Here is a 23758-nt window from a genome sequence, read left to right as displayed (position 1 = left end):
GAAAATACTTGGACAGTTCTGACTGGTTACAATTTTAATTTCATCTGAAAGGCAATTAAATTATAGAACTGACAAACTAATGAAGTTTTAAATTGGGCTACACTAAAACATAAGAAACTGTCTAATTACCTGCTCATGAAGTCTGACACATTTCCAGTAGAAAATATAAATTGCATACCATATTCTGTGTATGTGTTTCAGGATGAGCCTGGGCACCTTTTCCAGAAGCCACTTTTTCATTTCTTGTTGAATAATAGATAAAATATCTGATCAAGTGAAGCACTGCTGTAACTTCTGGTTAGAGAAAATGTGACCTGGAGCCTCAGTTCACATTTTTCTTGCAGCATTAGAATATATCTCAGGGGACCTTTGCATGTGACCCTCATCTATTTACAACAATATGTTGACTGTGTGGTCAACAAAACTATGCATTAACCCCTACCATTACTGACATATCCAATAGGGACTCTCAGATTCTAAGAAAAATTTTTTGGTAACATTTTGGCAAGAGTTACTTACACCCAGTCTCATTTCGCAGAAAGGGATAATAAATAAACAAGAAGTGAAGGGAAAACTGGTTAAGATACGCAAAAGCTAAACAACATGCTAAATAAATCTTAGCTAAGACTTTCCTAGATCCTTAAGTTTACTTAAGAAATGAAGTCATGACTCTAACAAATTTTTATCCAAATATCATGTTCAACATGTATAATGTAACACAGCATGTTAGCATCTGTCTTGGTGAAAGCTAAATTAGCATCTACTGCTAGTCAAGCTGCATAAATGTAATAAGTTTGTTGTGTCAGGTGGGAGTGTACAGAAATATATGAATAAATCTTGTACAATAACTACTGTACTAAAACAAAAAAAAATGTTGCTTAAGCTAAGAACTGTGAATTAGCAACAACTATCATTTTTTTTCTAATGAAGTAGTGGCATTTATGATTGTGTTTCATAAGTTATATTTTTTTTATAAGTTTATCTTTACAGTTATTTCAATGTTTAATCTTTAAAGCAACAGAACTGCAAACCCTAAGCTGAAGGAAAGCATTAGCAGGGTATTGCTTTACTGAAATGTTATAGTAGGTAATGTATTTTAAAGGGTACTTACCGTATATAATAAACAGACTGTTCAGGCGTGTACTGTACATAACAAACAGATGATTGGACTATATGATGATCATTAGTAACTGGATGGGTATTTTCAGTTTTAAATTGATCATGCCATTAATAAAGTTTGAGCTTTTTTTTTTACACCTTTTTACACATACACAAATAATATGCATGGTACATGGAACATAGAGAATACTGAGGTAAATAACTCTGCACAAAGTTTCTGTTACTGTATATGTATTTAACAAAATAACCTCCTGTTTCTGTTGTTGTCCTTGCTTTATTTTTACTTACCCAACCACCCATGTGTAATGACAAAGTTTTTGAGCTTCTCACTGAAGTGTGAAGAAAGCAAGTCATGCTTTTGTAGCTCATTAAAACCTGGCATATCTGAGAGTCAGTTATCTGTGAATAGATCAGCACAGATTTCTCACTTTTAAAATCTCAGCTGCTCCATCAAAGTGTTGGGATAAATTTAGATCCTTGGCATGTGAAGGGCAAAATGTTTATAACAACTTGTCAATGTATGATGTCAGTGTTTTATAAGGTTCATTTACGTTGCTAATACCAAAGGGTAAACCTGTTGAGTGAATTGTGGTGGAGACTTACATATGGTAGTCAGAGGCAGTAAAATAATATGTTAAAGGTACAGTAAAACTAAAGCTCTCTCGCACTCTTCCGTGGACACCTAAGAAATAAAAAACTTTAGATTGTGTTGGTTTAGTAAAATAATGAATGACAGGATGGTGTGAAGTGGAGGAACTTCTACTTTAGTGTGTGTGTGTGTATATTCACACTGAAGGCATCAAAACTATGAATTAAGACATGTGGAATTATATATGTAATTATAAACATAACAAAAAAGTGTAAAACAACTGAAAAATGTCATATTCTAGGTTCTTCAAAGTAGCCACCTTTTGTTTTGATTACTGCTTTGCACACTCATGGCAATCTCTTGATGAGCTTCAAGAGGTAGTCACCTGAAATAGTCTCCCAACAGTCTTGAAGGAGTTCCCCGAGAGATGCTTGGCACTTGTTGGCCCTTTTGCCTTCACTCTGCGGTCCAGCTCACCCCTAAACCATCTCGATTAGGTTCAGGTCCGGTGACTGTGGAGGCCAGGTCATCTGGTGCAGCACCCCATCACTCTCCTTCTTGGTTAAATAGCCCTTGATGCCTTCAGTGTGACTCTACAATTTTCATAGTCATGAAAATAAAGAAGACTCTTTGAATGAGAAGGTGTGTCCAAACTTTTGGTCTGTACTATATATATATATATATATATATATATATATATATATATATATATATATATATATATATATATATATATATATATATATATATTAGAATTTTAGAATATAGCGGAACACCTTTAAACCAGACTGGATCCTGTTATTAGTTGTAGTATAAACTCATCATTTTGTTTTCTCGCCAGCCTCTTCTTTTTCTCCTAAACTCTAAAAAACCCAGTTTATGTTATTATAAAACTGGAAATCACTAAGTCTTCGGAAATCTTTCAAGTGGCAGAAAAAGGTCCCCTAAAAGCTTTTCCCCTGACTCAAATCAGTGACAATAAAGACTCCCTCAATTTTAAATATACGTCTTCACAATAACCTACCCATGATACACCACAAGAATTCAACAGTGCTGTGGATTAAGAAATAACTTTTTTTTTAAACTGTCCTTTAGGTTTTTACAGGACAATCTGATCAGAAACTCACTTCTTCCTCAAACTCATGACAGCATGTGGTGGCAACACTCCTGACAGCTTAAGCTGTCTTCCTCAAATCAGGAGTGAAGCTCAAGGACCTTTATCTTAAAGCAGCAGAGGAGAAGTGATGATGTTTATCTGTGTTTTGTGCACTCAAGTGCGATTAATCTTGGGTGTTCAAAGTCCGTTGTTAAATGGTGGGTGAACATTTAGCAATTGAGGATTTTTTTTTTGTATATAGTGTTGACTGCATCAATATTTTGAAATGAAACAAAGACCAATAATTCCAATACTTTAAAGACACTATACAAAGTGCATTCATGTTTTAATCTCATAAGAAATCTTAGTGATCTGTTTTTGGACTATGCAAATACCTTCTTTAAAAATTTGGTCTCTCTCTTTGTGTGCTTCTTCCACTTCAAAATGACAGGTGTCACTTATGATCTCTACAGTAAGTCATTCTAAACATTCACTCATATACAATTTATGTACAAAAAATTGTGGACACTTGACCGTAAGTTTCGTATGTGTTTTCTTTACATCCCATTCCACATTTAGTCCCTTTTTATTTTTATAATAACCACCACTCTTTCTGGAAGATTTTCCACTAGATTTTGGAGGGTGGTTGGGGTGTGGGGGTTTAGGGTGCTCATTTTGCCACAAGGGTGTTAGTAAAGGTAGGTACTGATGTACAGTGAAGATGCCGGTGGTACAGTCAGCCTTCCAGTTTATCCCACTGGTGTTCAGTAGGGTTGAAGTCCGAGTTCTATAGCAGGCCACTCAGGTTTTTTCACTCAACCGTGTAAACCATATCTTAATAGAGCTTGATTTATGTGCATGTGCTGGATTGTCATTCTGGAAAAGGTCTGGGTCACCTATTTCGAGTGAAAGAAAAATGTAATGCTTCCACATCCAAAGACACACTATACAATTGTGTGCCTCCAACTTTGAGGTAACAGTTTGTGGAAGAACCACATATGGCTGGAAAAGTCAGGTGTCCCAATATGTTTGTCCATATAGTGTATTTTCTATCCCCATCTAAAGCTCTTTGATAGGATAATGTACTGTTTCATATTTTGTGAACGCTGTTTTCTGACTAAAAGCCTTAATTCTAAATTAACAAAGCAAACAAATGTGGTGTTGTAAATGATTAGACAGCTTAATGAATTGCATTGAGATCAATTAGCTGGAACGCACCAAATTACAACAAAAAAAACTGTTGAATGAGACCATTAATTGCTTTAGACTGTATGCCATAATAATTGTGATCCTGTACGCAATGACATGAACATGGATTTCTATTTTTTCTACACGCAAACAAAAAAAACCTTTGCGTTATATAAAAAATAATTATATATATATATATATATATATATATATATATATATATATATATATATATATATATATATATATATATATATGCAATATATGCAATGAACCAACAAGTATGTGCCCAATGTACAAATATAGTACACGCCTCTCGTGTTATTTCACAACTTTTTTTTCAACAATTTTTCTACTTGGAGTGGCAGAAGTAGAGCTTCTGTTCAGTTTATTTTGGTTTTTCAGGGCAGTTCTGCAGATTTTGCTGATATTGAGCTTATTTTCTTAGTCCACCCTAAATTTAGGCCAAAATTCTGCATTGGAAAGGAAGGCAAAGACAAAGCAACAAGACACCTTTCAAAACTTTAATAATGAAAAGTAGGAATAATTATTTTAAATCACCTGAAATTAATGTCATGTTTAAAGATTTTAATTCCCCATTAACTTGGAGGCTTTAAAACAACAATGAAAGCTACAAAGAAAGACTAATGCAGTGAGCTAAGCCTCCAGGTGCTGTCTTCATCACAGTTCAACTCCATCAAGGTTGTTTAAGTGCTACGGGTGTCGAGCCAAGACATCACAGCCACAAAATGACTGAGAAGATGCAAGAAATGAAGCTGGTGTCTCATCTCTGGACAGTCATTCCTCTCTCTTCTTTGAAGCCTGCAGAAGAAATGGAAAACACTGTAGGCCCTGTGATGTCCGATAGGTCTCTTTCATTTCTTGCCTTTTTAACACCGAGCAGAGATCTTTCACAGCCACTGAGCTATGCTCTTACACTGATTTGTCCTGAGTGTGGTGAGGCTGAGCCTCCAAATCTAACCCTTGTAAAAATGTGTTAATATAATTTTGTATTTCTTAAAGTGCATTGTGCTGTTAAGTCTGTTAAACTGTGCTTACTGTACACAAAAATTAATTACATTTGATAAAAAAAATTACACTTTAATTTATTACATATATGTAATAAATTAACACAACATTATCTCTATCTAACATAACAGGAAGCAAATAACATTCTTTTCTTCTTCTTCTTCTTCTTCTTCTTCTTCTTATTATTATTATTATTATTATTATTATTATTATTATTATTATTATTATTATTATATTATTGGCAGTAAACTCATAATAGATAAAAAAAAATTAATTGACTTATGAGCAAATGACTTACATTGTTTTTATTTTACTTCCCGTGGCCAGTTTAAGATCTAATATACTGTTATTGAACATATAATTATTTATTTAATTCTAAAGATTGGGATTAAATGTAATGACTGTATTAAACACTTTATTTAAAAAACATATTTAAAAAAAATGTGTCTGTATATATATATATATATATATATATATATATATATATATATATATATATACATATATATACACACACACACACACACATTTTTTAAAATATGTTTTTTAAACACATTTACACACACACACACACACACACACACACACACACACACACACACACATTAGGGTCCACAAATCTGAGACCACTACTATAAATGGATTTAAAAAATCTTCATTGTTTTTAGTGCAAAATGTTTTATATCATTTGAAAAAACTTGAGTGAAAAGTAGTAGTAAATGTTTTAATAGTTCTTAATAGACCTTTTTAGCTTTATTGACAGCTGGTATGGACTCCACATGTTTATGTCAAATCTGATGTTATGTACTCTTTCAAATCCATTACAGTTTTGCCTGAATGTGTGCTTCAATGGAAGGGATACATTTGAAAGAGATCTGAGTTAGCATGTTCAATATCACAAATTGGCTCAAAAGTAAATAATGAACAAGAAATCCAAAATACTGAATACTGAATATTCAAGGCCTCATTTTATTGGTTCTTAAATTTTTTATTTCTAGTTTAAATGATTTTAAATGCAAACTCTGGCTTTTACACTCCATTGTAATACATATATATTTGATATAAAGGTTAAAGGTCTGAACACCTTAATGAGTACTTATAAGAATAGTGTGCACATTAGTATAGTAAATTTGGTGTAGTAGATAGTACAGTGCCAATGCGATTTTACTGTGTACATAGCCTGCATACCTGTTCATGTAAATTCACACATATTAACCAATATCACTGAGCATCACTTACCTTCTGACGATCTTCAGCCATAAGAACCTCCAGCTCAGGCATCCATCCCAAAGCATCTGCGAGTTTCCTCACGCCGCTAACTACATCACCCAGCTCTGCCACATCACTCTGCCGTGAAGAGCCCCACGCAAAGGGTCCCACTAGTTCACGATTAATAAGGAGGCGAGACACAGAACTTCTCACGGCTCCGGATAAACTGGCAAATGGCTCCACCTTCAGATCACCAGAAGAAAAAAAACAAAACAGTGACATCTGCTGGACAACCTGTAGTTTTATTATTCAGTTGCGCTAAAAAGGATTAAACAGTCATATTTACAAGGCAACAAAAAATATTTTTTAAATGTGTGTGCATATATATATATATATATATATATATATATATATATATATATATATATATATATATATATATATATATATATATATATTATATTATACACCCGAATTTCCTTCTTATAATCTAAATAACATTTTGTGAATAACACAAAATTAGTTAAACTAAAATCAGCTTTTGTTGGTGCAAGAGCTGTTGGTTTGACAGTTGCTTTGCTCTAACTTTAGCAGATGAAAGATTTTAGATTCATGTTTTTTTTAAGGGAGACTGCAACCTCAAAACATTCTCACTAGAAAAAAAACCTCTGTGCTGCAAAAAGATTCACAAGCACCAGCAAAAGTTTTAAAGTAAACTCAGAATTAAAGAGAGTTAATAAAGGTGTAGCTTATCTTAGGTAATAACACAATGACAGAGGTTTTTCTCACCTCTAAAGATGTACCCATTACAATCAGCAAGTCTGCCACGGGGAAGTCGGTGAGGTAGAGGAAAAATTGCTGTGGCAGCTCTTCACCGAAAAACACAATGTCAGGCTTAATGATTCCTTTACAATAAGAGCAGTGAGGCACGGTTCCTTCCATTATATCATTCTAGGAAAGGCAAAAAATATCATACTCATCAAACATGATTCAGAATTAAGAGGAAAGATGTTAGTTATTTTCTCTTTATTGCATGATCAGTTTTTCTAGTGTGTAAGAATGAAACTCACATGCAGGTCTTCTCCTTGGTATTTTCGACGACAAAGGGTGCATGTGGCTGTCGCAAATGTACCGTGTGCTTCAACTAACTTTTTATCTGGTATTCCTGCCACTAAGAGAGAGAGAGATACATAATTATTACATAATGTCTGTAATATTCCTCAGAATCAATTAAGTAGATAAATCTATCTATCCTAATCTAGATTTTTATTCATTTATCAAGTATTACATTACCGAACTCTATCTAAACACATTAGAATATCTCCAAGTGCCATTAGAACTGAAAATTTAGCCATGTCAAAAATGTTGACCTTATAAAGGCACACAAAGTGATTAATAATAGGTGCTGTTTTGTAGAAATGTTTTCCAACCTTGTTAGACATTACATCATATAGTACATGTGCCAATTATTTCACAGCTATTACAACTATTTTGTCTCATTTTCATAAAGGGTGCCAATGATTCTATAGCTGATTGTACATCAGTAATCTAAGAAACTCACTTCTCTCAAGTCCATCGATGTTTTGCGTGTACATCCTGAGCAGCTGTCCTTTGTCATGAAGCAGCCGGATGAAATAGTGTGTCAGACAGGGACGATAATTACCAGGATACAACTCTTTAGCCAAGGCAAAGAAAGGTTTAGGGTTGTGATGGAAATAGTTAATCGCAAATATGGCCTCGGCATAGGGGAGGTTGTACTTTTGGAGGTTGTCATAAAGGCCACTTCCGGGTGATCTGCCAGAGGAGATGGATGGAGGAAATTAGCAGCATTTTTTTGTGAGCATAGGTTTTGTGTTCAAGATATTTTTTTTTAAATAAAAAAAATAAGTCCAGTTATATTTGGACTTATTAAAAATTTTACAATCGATGCTTCTTTAGATAGTTACCTGAAATCTGGAATTCCACTTGGAGTACTAATCCCTGCTCCAGCTATCACCACAATCCGTTTGTACTCTTTTTCTCGAATTCCTTTTGCAATGTCGTCCAAAGTCATACTCTGTTTTCTGCCACCATGTCCTCCTCCAGAAAGCCCTCTCTGAAAGCTTTTCCTACACCACAAACATTGCTTTATTAAACATTAATATAAAAGCAAAGCATGACATGTACAGGACACACGTTATGGCCAAATGTTTGTGCACCCCTGACCTTCACACCTGCAGTATCTAACAAAAGTGAGTACATCCCTCACATTTCAGCAACCATTTTATTAAATGTTCTCAAGGGACAATAAAAATATTTTAAAGTAGTCAATGTGCAGCTTGTTTAGCAGTACAGATTTTCTGTCCTCTGAAAATAACTCAACATACAGCTGTTATTGTCTAAATAACTGCCAACAAATGTGAGTACACCCTAAGTGAATATGTCAAAACTGTGACCAAAGTGTCAATATTTTATGCGATAACCATTGTTATCTAGCTGTCTTAATCCTCATGGGTAAGGAATTCACCAGAGCTGCACTGGTTGTTGCAGGGATCCTCTTCCACTCCTCCGTAATGACATCACAGAGCTGCTGGATCTGCTGGTTCACACATCCATGTCTTCAGCACCACCCATATTATTTCACTTCATTACTACAAACTGTTTACATGCTGTTTTAGCACATCTTTTTTACTGCTGCTATCGCTGTTTTGCACAAACCATTTTGTTTACATTTTGTTCAATTACAAGGTACACTCCTGTACTCAGTTCTCTTTTACACACCGCACTATGTAATATACAGCAGGTTTACCTGCAGTGCTATTTTGTGTTTTGTGCATTTGTCCTACAATGTCTTGTGTTGTCTTGCACTGTCTGTCTTGCACTGTTTGCACCAGGTTGCACACGATGCACTTTATGTGGTGAGGACACTTACTAGTCCTTAGCTCTGTTTTCTGTGATGTGGCACTATGTTGTTTTATGTAGCACTAGGGTTCTGGAGGAACGTTGTTTCATTTCACTGTGTACTGCGTCAGCTATATATTGTTGAAATGACAATAAAAGCTTCTTGACTTGACTAGACACATCGTGCTTTTCCACCTTCTGCTTGAGGATGCCCCACAGGTGCTCAATAGGGTTCAGGTCTGGAGACATACTTGGTCAGTTAATCACATTCAGCTTCCTCACCACAGCACAGAACTCGCGTTCGGCCCAATTTCTGAAGGGAGGGCATCATGTTCTGCTTCAGAATGTCACAGTACATGTTGTAATCTATGTTTCCCCTCAATGAACCACAGTTCCCCAGTACCAGCAGCACTCATGCAGCCCCAGACCATGATGCTACCACCACGACTATAATATTATCTTCAGACCACAGGACATGGTTCCAGTAATTCATGCTCTTGGACAAATTGGACAGATTGTCTTTGGCAAACTGCTTGTGGGCTTTCTTTTAGTCTAGCTTCAGAAGAAGCTTTCTTCTGGCCATGCAAAGCGACTTTTCAGTGTGCGGCGTATGGTCTGAGCACTGACAAGAGGACCTTCCTCTTCTGCAACCTCTATAGCAATGCTAGCAGCGTTCAAGTGTCTGTTTTATGAAGCAAGCTTCTACACCTGATGCACAGCATGAGGACTTCACTTCTTTGATCGACCCTTGCAAGGCCTGTTCGAAGTGGAACCCTATTCGAAAACCGCTATTTTGACAATAATGGCTGTATGTTATTTTCAGAGGGCAGTAAATGTATACTCCTATACGACCTGCACATTGACTACTTTAAAGTATATCCAAGTTTAATTTAGGGGGGATGACCCAAATGATTAGTATAGTCCCTTTCAGAAGTTATTTTATTATTATTATTGAAATGGTTTGGTTCCTCCTTAAACTGCTGCTCAACTCTTTGTCTTTGAGTGCTGCAGAATGAAAAATTTCCCTTTAGTGGAACTAAAAGGACCAATGATGGCAGTGCAACTGAGTGCCAAGCAAATGCCATTAATACATCATTTTCCAGATTTGGAATAGAAGGATATACGTGTCCTGCACACAGCCCTGACCTCAACCCCAAAGAACACCTTTGGAATAAACCAGAACATTGACAGCTCAGCAGGTTTCCTTATGCAACATTTTCAACCAGAGCCAGACCTTTTGGAGACATGGCCCAAAATCTAGCAGAAAGCCTTCCAAGAAGAGCAGAACAAGTCAAGTTAAGAGGCTTTTATTGTCATTTCTACTATACACAGTGGTACACAGTGCACAGTAAAAACAAGACAACGTTCCTCCGGAACCCTGGTGCTACACTAAACAATAACATAAAGATACAACCCAACACAAGCTACATAAAGTGCATCGAGTGCAACCTGGTGCGAACAGTGCAGACAAAAAACAGTACAGACAGACAACACAAGACAAGACACAAAACCAAGATAGCGCCGACCAGTAAACCTACTGTATACTTGGTTATACAGTACTGTAAACTGTAAAAACTATACCCGGGAGTGAATATAAGAAACACAATGTAGTGCAAAAATACAGCAGCAGTCAAGATGTGCAGAAGACAGCACGTAAACAGTGTAGTATAATATAATAAAGTTGAAGGTGCAAAAAAGCATGTAAACAATGTAAACAATATAGTAGTCAGGTGCAAAAGACGGCATGTAAACAGTAATACAGTGAAAGGTGCAGTTAAACAGATATCAGTTATCAAATATAAATAATAATAAATAGATAATGGTGGAATAGATTGAGATGGTGTGTGTTGTGTTAAGTCCAGGTTGTACAGTTTGATACACACATATATCACATATAACAATTTTTATAACAACAAAAAGAGAGTTACATCTGGAATGGGAATATTCAACAAGCACACATGGATGTGTTCGTTAGGTGTTTACAAACTTTTAGCCATAAATTGTACAAAAGATTAAATGTAAAGATACTTACTGACATCCCAAAACACCCGAATATCCATTTCCATTCAGGTCCAGCTTCTGGACACAGACAAACCTTGATGAAATCTTCCTATGGACATAATGTAACCTTGATAAACCTAAGTAAATAAACAAATAACATCATCTCCTAGTAGGATCAAAGAAAGAAGTTAAGGTTTAAAGTGCATATTAATGGTGCAAATATTAACGAATTGAAAGTTTTATTATGATTGATGGCATGTTTTAGACTGAACACGGTTATCGTCAAGGTGCTGAAAATAGTCACTCATGTATATATTAAAGCGCACTAAAGGTTATTACACCCTGTATAGTATAGAGTATAAATCTACCTTTGCCTGTCAATATCCTTCCCTTACTTTTGACATTGATAGTACAACATCTCGGTAAAATCAACAACGAGCTCATACTGTTGGGTTTAACAAGATAATGCTGATAAATACAAATTATTACACCGTATACACAAAATAAAGACAAGTAAACTAACACAAATTAATATTATATAATATCACTCTGAACCAGCATCAGTGTTATGGTTCATTCTATGACACAAATCGGCACGCTTTACCATAAAGAATAAAATAAATGCACAGTTAAAACATAGACAGGAACAACAACGACATCAAATTTATTTTACTATTTAACGACAATATACATTATTTCATCTCAATTAGTATTTATTAAACATTATTATATAACAGCATGGAGTTTTATTAAATGGAGCAATTCTTTTTATTTCATTTTTTTTTTTTATGCGCACGTATTATAAGGTTGTAGGTAGATGTGGAACAGTCCGGCGCCATATTCATCCGGTGCCATAATCACACATTTATTTTTTATCAAATCATCTAATGATAGGTAAGTAAATAACAAAAAAATACATTATTCTTTTTTTAATTATTGTATTCATTTAAAGATGATTTTTTTTTTTCACTGAACGACTTCAGAACGTTTAATAACTTTTATTATGGGACTAGCTGGCTGTGTTTCATTCCGAATAGTACAGCACTAAAAATCAAATGTGATGCTGTTTGGAACAAAGCCCCTGCTACAATTGGTTAGAGGAAGCTCATTTCCTGTGATATGATTGGATAATAGAGTTTACTCATCAGTAATTGGATAGTGATGTTGACTGACAAAATAATAACTAATGAAAGAGCAGAGGGCGGGATTTGTTGTGATACTGTGGGGGGGGGGACGCCGGTGACAGATGGAGATAGAGAATTACAAACTCATCTCGTACATCACATTCCGGCACCTTGTATTAATTAAACACCGGTTTAAAAAATGAAAGATGTCCCGGGATATCTGGTCCTTCAGCAGAGCACGAGCGCAAGCCCTGAAATGGCGGCTCAGTGGCACGCGCTTGAAGATCTGTACAACAGAAAGTAAGCTTGTGTTTAGCTTTAACAAATAAAATAACGTCACAGTGCAAGTTTTAGCAAGTCATCGGTTCCCCTCAGTGTGGGGATTTAATATGACATTAAAAGTACTTCCACCCCCCCCCCCCCCCCCTAAAAAAAAAAATATATATATATATATATATATATATATATATATATATATATATATATATATATATATATATATATATATATCTGATCTGATCTGCTATATACACATGATTATAGTGGTTTACATCATTGTAAAGGGACTGTCATGAGAAAAACGTTTTTTTCTCAGAGCCTGATTAACAGTTATTGACCAACTTCTATTTCAAACAAACAAAAAAAAATTTAGAAAGCACATTCAGAAACCCAGCAACATGAGGAACCAAAGACTTGAAGTGTTTTCTGTAGGAGTTCATCCCATCATTTGGGAATTACTTATTACATTTCTTTAGTTCATTAATGTTTAAGGGGCAACCATTGATGAGCATCTGTCTTTAAATCCCTACTCAGAGTGCATTTCATATGGCTCAAGGTCTGTCCCCCCCCCCCCCCCCCCCCCCCTTATTAGATATTGTGTTATTGATTTGCTTGTTTTTTACTATCATGGTCCTGTTGCATGACCCAATTTCTGAATATTATGTATAAATTCGAATTCATTATTGTTGCAGTTTTTGTGAGTATCGCAGTTTCTGTAGTTGACAACAAGTTTAAATAATCAGCCCTCCACCATCATGCCTCATATGAAGTGTAAGGGATTGTAATTATTTATATGCAGGGTTTGATTTATACCAGACATGGCAATGTACGTGATGAACAAACATCTTAACCCTGCAACTTTTGTGGTTTATTCAGGGACAGTTTTGCAAACATAAGTCCTGCTTTATATTCTTTTGGGAAGAAGGGACTTTTTTAGCTTCCCTTCCATGAAATATATTAACATACAGCATGACCTACTGTATATTGTTTACAGGTAACAAGATGCAGATTTTTCTATATATAGAAAAAAAAAAAGTGTTATTCAATCACAATCATAATGTTATAATGGTATGCCTGGTCTTTGTAATATAAGGTATCTTTACTAGGCAATATAAAGTCACCCTGGCTAAAAGATTAATAAAAAAAAAAAAAACTTGTTTTTTTATTGAAATGACCATGCTTATGTTTTAATTAACTATTAGATTGTGGCATCAGTTAACTCTGAAGTTGACCGAGTTTGTGAAAGACCCTTATTTTAATTCCGGAGACACTCTTATCCAGGTAAGGCTGTGTTTACATGGTGACCAGATATTTTGTTTAATGCCTAAGTAAATCACATGTTACTGTTTTTCCTCTGCAGCTGTATGAAAACTTTCTCAGTGATTTTGAGCACAGGTAGGATGATAAAATACTGTAGGTAACCTCTTTAAAGAGTAGTCCTGTTGTGACTGAATGACACTTACCAGAAAGTTGATTTCCAAACATATACTGTATATACACTGAACAAAACTTTAAATGCAACACTTGTTTTTGTCCCCATTTTTTTTGTACATAAAAAAAGTCTTAGATCTTTGAGGTCAGCTCATGAAAAAACAAAAGTGTTACGTTTATAATTTTGTTCAGTGTATGTAATATATATATATATATATATATATATATATATATATATATATATATATATATATATATATATATATATATTACATACACTGAATGTAATATATAGATAGATAGATAGATAGATAGATAGATAGATAGATAGATAGATAGATAGATAGATAGATAGATAGATAGATAAAAAGGATGATGATAGATATTATGAATACTGATAATTACATTCTAATAATGTGAATGTTTTTGTTATGTTACATAACATCACTTCTGTTACTTTTTCAAAAACAAATATGTATTTAATGTTTTACTCATTTCTCATTCCTCTTGTTATTTTTATGTCTCCAGAATAAACCCCCTCTCTCTGGTGGAAATTATTTTGTATGTTATCAAAAAAATCACTGGTGAGTGTAAAGTTTAATAATAAGGTTTTCAAGAAGCATTTTGCATGTAAAATCATCATAGCAATGTTAGTTTAATTGATTACATCATTATTTTGAACAAGCTTTATACATTACCCTACTGCTAAATACAATTCATTTTGTAGCTTAATAATAATAATAATGATAATAATTAAATATAATTATTGAATCATTTACATAATGGCAAGGAATTTAGAAGATCTATTACTTCACAATCACACTGCAGGACAGAACATCTCCACACATGTGTGCACATACACACAGAAAAAATTTCAGAGTTCATCTTGGAGGTCTATAAATCATAACAACATTTATGTGCAGCTACTCATATTCACTTATATTTGTGCTTCATCCTCGACAGACCCAAATGATGCAATTACCTTTCTTGAGAAAACCAAAGAAAAGGTAAGAAAGAAATGTATAAATGTTTAATGTCCCAGCAGAAATCTCTGTTTATTTATGTTTTAAATGTTGATTTGTTGACAGGTGAAGAGCAGTGACCGAGCTGTAATCTTATGCAAAACAACAATTGGGTGTCTGAAATTAGAGATCAATGATCTTACTACAACAAAGGTACGTTATTACAAGAAAAAATTTAAGAAAGAAATAGGGAAACTATGAAATAGACGAAAATGAGATCTTAACACTTTATGACAGGACACATTTGTGAATACTGTAAATCTTAAAGCTACAGGCTGTGGTCTTTACAAGTGTTTTTACACAATAATTGTAAAACTATTAAATGAGCCTGCAATATTGCCATTTAATGTATCTGACTAGTTTCCTCATTTCAGGTCTAATTTCAGGTTAAAATACATTTCTGATTTCAAATAGAAAAAAAGGTTTAATTACTATTAATAGTATTTCCCAGTAGTAAAATTTTTTTATTTAAAGATTATATTAGTGTTTTGTACAATATGTACACTATGGTTAGAAATAATGGTTTAAGCTATAAATTTAGGATAAAAGCATAATGTAGCTGAGAAAAAACATCTGGGAAACTGACTTACAATTCGGAAAACTTGTTCATAGAGACTTAAGTAGTAATAATTAACCTATATACAGTACATATTTGTATTACATATATTTTATATATATTTATATATCATATAAATTGTATAGTTCATGTCTATATTTTTATTTAGTTATTTATTTCATTTTTATAACTTTTATTTATTTAGTTATTTATTTTAGTATCAGCACATTATGACAAAATTCTTATATATGCAACCCATGACACTTGCCAGTAAAAACTATTCTGATTTAGTGTATAAAACAGTATTTAAGATTTTATTATCTCAGTGTACCATTTGTCATAACAGTGTGCTATCAAAACACTAATTAGAAAAACATCTGGCTTAAATATTCAGATGTTACTAAAGGCTGTGATTAGCTGGATCAGATGTTCAGATGTTGAAACTGACCTCGGCAGGTGGGCATCATGCCAGCACAGTGGGTTGCACTGCTGCCTCACTGTGTCTTCGGTTCGATTCTGAGCTCGAGTTACAAACCTCAGAGGGTTTGTTCTGTGTTCTCTAGTTTCCTTTCACCACCCCCAAAAAAAAATGGGTGGGTGGGCTGCCAATGCTAAAATGCACCAAGGTGCGAATTATCAGCCATTATTTTTATACTAAAAATTATTTGTTGCTGGGAAAACATTTGTAATGTAGTGGCACAGCCCAATGCATTTATGAGTTAGTTTTGAGTAAAAGGGTACTTGTATACACATAAATGTTAAATACACAATAACACTGCTGGGTATGTTTAGGATGTTAAAAATTTTTTTTAAATGTTAAAGATTTAATACAAACCTCTGACCTTAAATAATAAAATAATTAAAAAAAGATTTGATAAAGAAAACATTAAATAGATTTCACTACCTAGGATATCTCAGAAAATATTACTGTGACATTGTTTTAAACACAATACCAATATTATACTGTCAAATTTCCCATTTCTGCCTTGTACATAAAATAGCATGCATGGCCATCTGTGATGGCTCATAGATCTTAAAATCTATTTTACTGAACTATATTTATTTAATTACAAACTGACTGGAAACAGCTGAGTTGATGTGATTTTTTTTTTTTATGATAGATAAGTGTAAAAACAAGATTTGTTTTAAATCATCAATGAAAAATATAAAATACTACATTACGTTAATTTTTTTTCACAAAACTGATCCATATTGTGTATTGACATTCATTCAGGAATCTTGACATTCATTCAGGAATCAGAACATTTTTGTCGTATTGGTCACCCCCACAACCTGCTGGTGGTTCTGTTGTTCCTGGCATCGGAAACAAAAATCCATATCAAGCACATGAGATGAATCTCAAAAAAATTTCTACACTCTAACCCTGGTTTTTATTTATGCCTGTATATTTATTAAACGTATTACTGGTAAACAACCATACACTTCCACAATTTTCCCAAGTTGTCAGGCAGATTATATGGGATTCAGGAGGGGTGCTAATAGATTTACAGTGTTTTTGCATATATGAGCCTGCGTTTCCACTCATTGATTTAGTGTGTCATTGTTTACAGAAACTGATAGAGGAAGTGGAGGAGATGCTAAATAATTTGCCTGGTGTAACATCAGTCCACGGGCGTTTCTATGATTTGTCCAGCAAGTATTATCGATTTGTGGGAAACCACGCGCTGTACTACAAGGATGCGCTGCGATATCTCGGCTGCGTAGATATAAAAGATTTATCTGGTAAGTCATGTAAGTATTTTTGCGTTGCAGAGATCAACCTGATGTTTGGCATTAATTGGCATATGACCTTTGAATTCACTGTAAACAAGTTTACCTCACGATCACTATTTTACATTTTCAGAGACCGAAAAACAGGAGAGAGCATTTACACTGGGGCTCGCGGGACTGCTCGGCGAAGGAGTGTATAATTTTGGAGAACTCGTAAGTCCCTTCTGCATTCTCACTATGTCTCTGTTCCACAGAGAACATTCGGTCTCGCTGGTTTTTTTACAATGCTCATTGTATAAAGTACACTGTTGTTGTTTTTTTTAGCTCATGCATCCAGTGTTGGAGTCTTTAAGAAACACAGACAAGCAATGGCTTATAGATACACTGTATGCTTTCAACAGTGGCAACGTCATCAAGTTCCAGGCTTTAAAGACAGCCTGGGGTCAGCAGGTCAGCAAGGTTACATTTTCAGCTCATTACTAAGAGCAGTGGTGTGCTCCTGTTCTGCAAAAGTGATAAAGAGGCACCTTTTGCATTGCAGCCAGATCTTGCAACTCATGAGATCAAACTGATGCAGAAGATACAGCTACTCTGTGTAATGGAGGTGATTTTGGGTTTAATAAAATCCATGTTTAAATGTTAACATATTGTATTATGAAAATGTGCTTACATTTTATTTTTTTCTGCTTTCAGATGACTTTTACACATCCCAACAATAACAGACAGCTCTCATTCCAAGAAATTGCGCAGAGTGCCAAAATCCCAGTAAATGAGGTGATCTGTGGTCAGACACAAAACATCCCAAAATGCATGCATGAATAGATTTAAAAAATTCATGACCGGTGTTGCTTCAATCACAGTTGATGCACTAAACTAAATTGATGTTTATGAATTCTAAAGTCAAATTTAAACCACAATTTTAAGACGAAAAGCCCAATTTTTTGTAATCTTCTAGCAAATTGCAGAACAGTTTTTAAACTGAAGATAACCTTTAACCTGACCTTTTAATATTTTAGTTTATATCTTTTTTTGGATAAGTATTTAAAGAATAGCAGAACTTGGCAGGATTTGGAAGGATGTTAGTTAGCAGGCACTTAGTAGTACACCAACTACTGCTGACATTTATCTCCATTAAGACACTTTTATTCCCCTGCAGGCTTACTGGGCTCACGAAACGCACTAATCATATTAGAAACTTAAAGAACATGTGTTTTTCTGTCAGATGTTATGTAATGCTATAATATTTATATACATCAGATATAACTCTTATGTACTCTGTCTTACTCTTACTGACTTTCATGTGTGTGTATGAGAGGGAGGGCAGTGGAGTGGTGTGGTTGCAGGGAGAAGAGGTGGAGAAGGTGGAGGAGTTCAGGTACCTGGGCTCAACAGTGCATAGTAATGGAGAGTGTGTTAGAGAAGTGAAGAAAAGAGTGCAGGCAGAGTGGAGTGGGTGGAGAAGGGTGGCAGGAGTGGTTTGTGATAGTAGGTCTGTTAGAGTGAAAGGGAAAGTTTATAGGACTGTGGTGAGACCTGCGATGTTGTATGGATTAGAGACAGTGGCATTGAGTAAAAGACAGGAGGTGGAGCTGTAGGTAGCAGAGCTGAAGATGTTGAGGGATTTGTTGGGAGTGACGAGGATGGACAGGATTAGAAATGAGTTTATTAGAGGGACAGCGCATGTATGACGTGAGGGAGGTGCGATTCGTATGGTTTGGACATGTGCAGAGGAGGGACATGCAGGTAGTTGGTTTGAAAGAGGCAGATGTAGAGGACAGAGTAGTATGGAGACCGATGATCCGCTGTGGCGACCCCTAATGGGAGCAGCCAAAAGAAGAAGAAGAAGAATATATCAGATATACCTCTTAAACTAAGCATTAAGTTAGCATTAACTACGCATTTTTTATACAACATAATAATGTTTTTTGTTTATTATTCAGTTGTCAATTCTGGTGGTCTAGTGGCTAGGATGCTGCGCTCTCACGGACCAGGTTCGATCCCCGGACAGGGAACCAGCCCCAGCCACTCTTAGTGCCGGCCCCAAGCCCGGATAAATTGGGGAGGGTTGCGTTAGGAAGGGCATCCAGCGTAAAAACATGTGCCAAATAAACATGTGGAGGATCCGCTGTGGCGACCACTAACGGGAGAAGCCGAAAGAAAGTTTTTTTTTTCCAGTTGTCAATTCTCATAGAAAGTCTTAAAATGACTTCTATGATAGTAGCTCTAAAAATTTAAATAGACTGCAAGGTAAATTACATCATATTAGGGCTGAAATAATTCCTCGGGTAACTCAAGTAATTCGAATACAAAAAAATTATCGAGCCAAATTTTTGGGAAAAACACAAGGAGAAGATTCGAGCCAAAGAAAATGTCAGTTTTATTACTGAAACATTGAAAGAAATCATTTCAAACTAAAACATAATAAAAACACTGTACAGTGTGTTTACCTTTTTTTTTTTTTTAGAATAATTTCAAATACATTTGTATATTTTTAATTATATATTTGTATGTACAGTATGTATTTGTATTTATCTGTAATATGGCAATTAAATGCACTAAATGGGTTTAATTTCCACAGATATTCTTGTATGCAATATCAGCAATAAAAATGTAACATTTTCTGAAACGAAAACAAATTACTTGTTCATTTTAAGAGACCTGCCTTATTTTCTTAATTACTTCTTACCTAATTAATCAATGGAATAATCAGAAGAATACTTGATTACTAAAATAATCAATAGCTGGAGCCCTAAAACATGTTAATAAATTAATCATATACATTTTTCTTGTTCTAGTATATTTTTTCTATAGTGCAGCTTACATTGGGACTTTTATGATGGATTATCAACAATATCTAAGAATTATTATAAATTAATAAAATTGTATAGTTATTTAGCAAAGAACACCATGATAAATGTTTGTTTATAATTTGTGGAAGGAGTTTCCAGAGTGAGTGCTTTAACATTTTTAATTAAATAAAAAAAAACTTGTTTCATAAACATTGATTGACAAATGCTGTAAATCTATTTCAAATATACAATGTGTCATTGTTTAATATATGAAAATGTAATCATTGGCAAACATGGTGAAAAGTGTAATAAAACATTTACGGATGTGCTGTTATTGGAAAATACTCCAGGATGGTAATATATTCCCTGTTTCTTGTCAGGTGACTTTACCCCCTCTTCATTGATTCTTTTCCTATAATGGCATTTTATTCTTTAGTGAAGGTGCATGTGGTTTGATCGTGTGTGCAGGTGGAGCTGCTTGTAATGAAAGCACTCTCAGTTGGATTGATAAAAGGCAGCATCGATGAAGTGGATCAGACTGTTCAGATGACATGGGTTCAGCCAAGAGTACTTGATTTACAACAGGTACTACACCACTTTATATTTATTTTAACATTTATCTGTAACATAGGATTTTTAAATATGCTATATATATATATAGTATATATAGTATATATATATAGTGCCCATTTTATTAAACCACAGATATCAACATAGAGTTTGTCCCCTTTTGCTGTTATAATAACATCCACTCTCTTAGGAAGGCTTACCATTAGATTTATGAGCGTGGCTTCAGGGATTTGTGTTTATTCAGACAGATCAGTGAGAAGGCATGGTGTGCAGATTCATTTTATCCCAAAGGTGTTTGGTAAGGGTTGCGGTCAGGACTCAGTTCAGGACACTCAGGAATTCTCACACTAACCATGGAAAACCATTAGGTTATCGTTGTATATGCCTTGTCCATAGGGGTATTGTCATGCTGGAACAGGTTTGTTTCAATGAAGCAAAATTATAATTTTACTGCAATTAGATACATTGTATATAAGCGTTTGCTTCAAAATTTGTGTCAGCATCTTGGGAAAGAATGACATATTGCATGATGGTTAGGCCTTCCACATATATTTCGTCAAATACGAGTGTATATGAAGAGCTAATTTTGTTTCTCTTAGATTAAGGGCATGAACGATCGTCTGGACTTGTGGTGTAAAGATGTGAAGAAAATGGCAGTGTTACTGGAACAGCAAGCCCAGGACATCCTTACTTAACAGAGCATACCATTCCTATCAGCACTCAGTCTCGGCACATTTCTTTTACTGTGTTTACTTTTTACATTGACAATAATGACTTTTATTTCCACACTTAATATGAGCATTTATTTTCTGTTAGTTCCTGTACTATTTGAATTTAGCAATTTTTATGTTGCTTTTTCTGGATGCATTCGATTACAAGAATAGCACCTGACTCAAATGTCGATGTATTTATCATTCCTGCAAATGCAATTTTAGTCCGTAAGGAGAAATATTTAATTTTAAATAAAAGTAGATAAAATACACATCAAGAAAAAATTCGTCCATACTCGTTTTCAGCAATATAAAATATTATATAGCTTGGAGTACAATATAACTGTTCTTGCTGTTCGAGGTTTTGAAATAGTACCAAAAAATATTAACCTGCTTTATGGAAACATAAGTCTTAAATGTACTGTGCATATTTAAAGCTTGTCCAATATGATTTCCATATAGTAATTTAAATATTTATTTGTCGGTTGCTGTGCAAAACAAGATTAATCTGCTGCTAATTGTAAATATCTCAAATATATTTCAGGGTTTAAAAAATAAATGGATCAGTTAAGCTGACCAGAATTTGGACTACCAATATACAGATGGGTGAAAAATGAAGGGAAGAAACAGCTGTTATGCTGTGAGGGGAGGTTATTTATTTATTTTACTGGAATGATTTATCTTACTTCAAAAAGTGTCTCAAGGCGAAAGTTTCTGTCTGAATGTCCTTATCTTTTGATGAACCATGTTTGTCGTTTTGGGTGTGGTTTCTACCAGGATGCTTTCTCCTCATGCACAGTTCTCACTGAATGCTAAGATAAAGATTAAAATAATGTACATTATGTGTAATGCTCTTTACGCTCACCAGCTCTCAACCTATTGAACAACTGGGAATTATTGGAGGATCAGCGTTCATCACTCCGGAAATATGTGGAATCTACGTCAGGTGGTATTGATACTGTTCTGGTGGCTCATGGTGGTCAAACCACTTATACACCATCGAAATGTTGTTTTTTTCTTTTCTCATCCGTTTGAAAATGTACTTCTTTAGCTGTGTATTGTACACACCTTGTATTAGTGACTCAAATCAAACTTATAACCTGAAGGTCTGTGTAACATTTTTATTTGGAACAAGAATAAAACATGATATTCGATTATGAATTAGTATGATTATGATTTCCACAAGTATCTATAGTAGAAATCTAGCTGTAAGAAAATGAAGGTCTTGATGGTACTATGGTACTTAAAGTAACTAATCACTGAATTCTAATAAATCATTGAACTGCGTTATGCACCTATAATGTAAATGATGTTTGTTTACCTAAACCAAAACCTTTGAGTGACACATACACACAAAACCTTAAACGTTCTACATAATAATTAGATTATAAAGAACAGTCAAATTCAGAATCTTTTGCACCATTTTTGAGAAAAAAAAGTAAAAAAAATGTCCCTAAAATATTTTGTAGTTTATAAAGAAGCACCTTTTTATGAGCGCTTTATAAGTCGAACCAGAAGCTATTATAAAACATTTTTTAAACAACTTTGATGATTCTTTTGCTTGAATATGAGGATACATACAGGGAAGATATTATGAAATTTAATTTGTGTGGGTGCCAATAGTTTTGAAACCACTGTTCTGCAGGGGAAAGTTTATCTTATATGTGTACAACCTTATATGTGGTCAAGAGAACGAGAAACAGAACATTCAAACAACAACAGGTTGAAATATTTTCTTTGTTTTCCAGAAAACATTTGAAATGTATTCAATATTGTGACAATAAAATACATCATCTTTATGGGTTCCTGGTCAAAATATACCTCTCTGCATGTGTTATTAGTTTTTGCCCATCATCAATACTTTACATTGAACAAACAAAACATATCTGCTATAAAAATATTCAAGGACTGAGGAAGATTGGCAGTAGAATTACAGTTTGCTATTTGTCAATTATGTAATGGTGAGTTGAATATTTGTAAAAAAAATATATTTTTATGAATTTGGCCCTGTGAGCAATGATCTGTGTACAAACTATATGCCAGAATATATCTAGTCGGTATATGTCTTTTTCACTACGTATATTACGCGAATTATTAGTTTTTTTTATGTTGTCAATATTGTCATGGTGAAACTGGTGTTGCTCCATCAGTCGATGTGACCTTTGTTGCGTTTGACTCTGTGACCTCTGGGGACATTTGCAGTTGTAGGTTATTTCTGCACAAAAAAAAAAAAAAAAAAAAATACAGTTTTAAAGTGGTGTTGCTATGTTACAGTGAGTAAAATAGCATGGTTTGCCATTTTTTTGCTGCATTGTGTATGTTTAAGATATTTTTGCATTTACATTTGTTACACAGCCGAAAGAATGATAAATATCTTTATTTTAGCGTATGGATGAGCAAATAAATGGCTCATTTATTCTCTTATTGTTTTCCTT

General features: G+C 34.3%; 3 protein-coding genes across 5 annotated transcripts in view; 1 reads left to right on the top strand and 2 right to left on the bottom strand.

Annotated features, from left to right (window-relative positions):
* nqo1 (NAD(P)H dehydrogenase, quinone 1) overlaps nucleotides 1–23758 on the bottom strand; it is a gene marked incomplete at its 3' end in the record, with an annotated part of 93032 nt that overhangs the window by 21610 nt on the left and 47664 nt on the right. The window lies entirely within an intron of this gene.
* Nucleotides 4503–11718, bottom strand: sirt3 (sirtuin 3). Of its 2 annotated transcripts, none has more exons than XM_083558002.1 (8): nucleotides 11507–11718; nucleotides 11143–11248; nucleotides 8177–8338; nucleotides 7792–8024; nucleotides 7301–7401; nucleotides 7020–7181; nucleotides 6261–6473; nucleotides 4503–4814 (listed from the first exon to the last, which is right to left on the bottom strand). In XM_083558002.1, exons 1-8 carry the CDS (start codon nucleotides 11553–11555, stop codon nucleotides 4791–4793), a joined length of 1050 nt encoding a protein of 349 aa, XP_083414128.1. In that variant the 5' UTR covers nucleotides 11556–11718; the 3' UTR covers nucleotides 4503–4790. The 2 variants fall into 2 exon arrangements, with proteins under 2 accessions (XP_083414128.1, XP_083414127.1); XM_083558001.1 differs by having other exon boundaries at nucleotides 11480–11708.
* LOC310735735 (26S proteasome non-ATPase regulatory subunit 13-like) lies at nucleotides 12315–23139 on the top strand. Of its 2 annotated transcripts, XM_083558783.1 has the most exons (13): nucleotides 12315–12535; nucleotides 13717–13795; nucleotides 13875–13909; nucleotides 14474–14529; nucleotides 14909–14952; nucleotides 15034–15120; nucleotides 17095–17266; nucleotides 17388–17467; nucleotides 17579–17704; nucleotides 17796–17858; nucleotides 17948–18028; nucleotides 20512–20628; nucleotides 21213–23139. In XM_083558783.1, the coding sequence occupies exons 1-13, from the start codon at nucleotides 12435–12437 to the stop codon at nucleotides 21306–21308; spliced, it is 1137 nt and encodes a 378-aa protein (XP_083414909.1). In that variant the 5' UTR covers nucleotides 12315–12434; the 3' UTR covers nucleotides 21309–23139. The 2 variants fall into 2 exon arrangements, 1 of the variants encoding a protein (XP_083414909.1); XR_014536369.1 differs by lacking the exons at nucleotides 20512–20628; nucleotides 21213–23139 and adding an exon at nucleotides 19430–19890 and having other exon boundaries at nucleotides 12329–12535; nucleotides 17948–19196.

This window comes from Silurus aristotelis, assembly GCF_946808225.1.
Source record: "Silurus aristotelis genome assembly, chromosome: 13".
NCBI lineage: Eukaryota > Metazoa > Chordata > Actinopteri > Siluriformes > Siluridae > Silurus > Silurus aristotelis.
Note: the sequence above shows the minus strand (reverse complement) of the source record. Positions and strands in the feature narration are given on the sequence as shown.

What these genes read in the sequence shown, in the direction of transcription:
- sirt3 (XM_083558001.1), bottom strand. Translation starts at nt 11,555, where the DNA reads ATGAGCTCGTTGTTGATTTTACCGAGATGTTGTACTATCAATGTCAAA. An exon ending in ACCAAGGAGAAGACCTGCAT is followed by an intron (nt 7,182 to 7,300) that starts GTGAGTTTCATT and finishes TGCCTTTCCTAG; the next exon opens with AATGATATAATGGAAGGAAC. An exon ending in TGGCTGAAGATCGTCAGAAG is followed by an intron (nt 4,815 to 6,260) that starts GTAAGTGATGCT and finishes TTTCTTCTGCAG; the next exon opens with GCTTCAAAGAAGAGAGAGGA.
- LOC310735735 (XM_083558783.1), top strand. Translation starts at nt 12,435, where the DNA reads ATGAAAGATGTCCCGGGATATCTGGTCCTTCAGCAGAGCACGAGCGCA. An exon ending in CCGGAGACACTCTTATCCAG is followed by an intron (nt 13,796 to 13,874) that starts GTAAGGCTGTGT and finishes TTTCCTCTGCAG; the next exon opens with CTGTATGAAAACTTTCTCAG. An exon ending in AGATATAAAAGATTTATCTG is followed by an intron (nt 17,267 to 17,387) that starts GTAAGTCATGTA and finishes TTACATTTTCAG; the next exon opens with AGACCGAAAAACAGGAGAGA.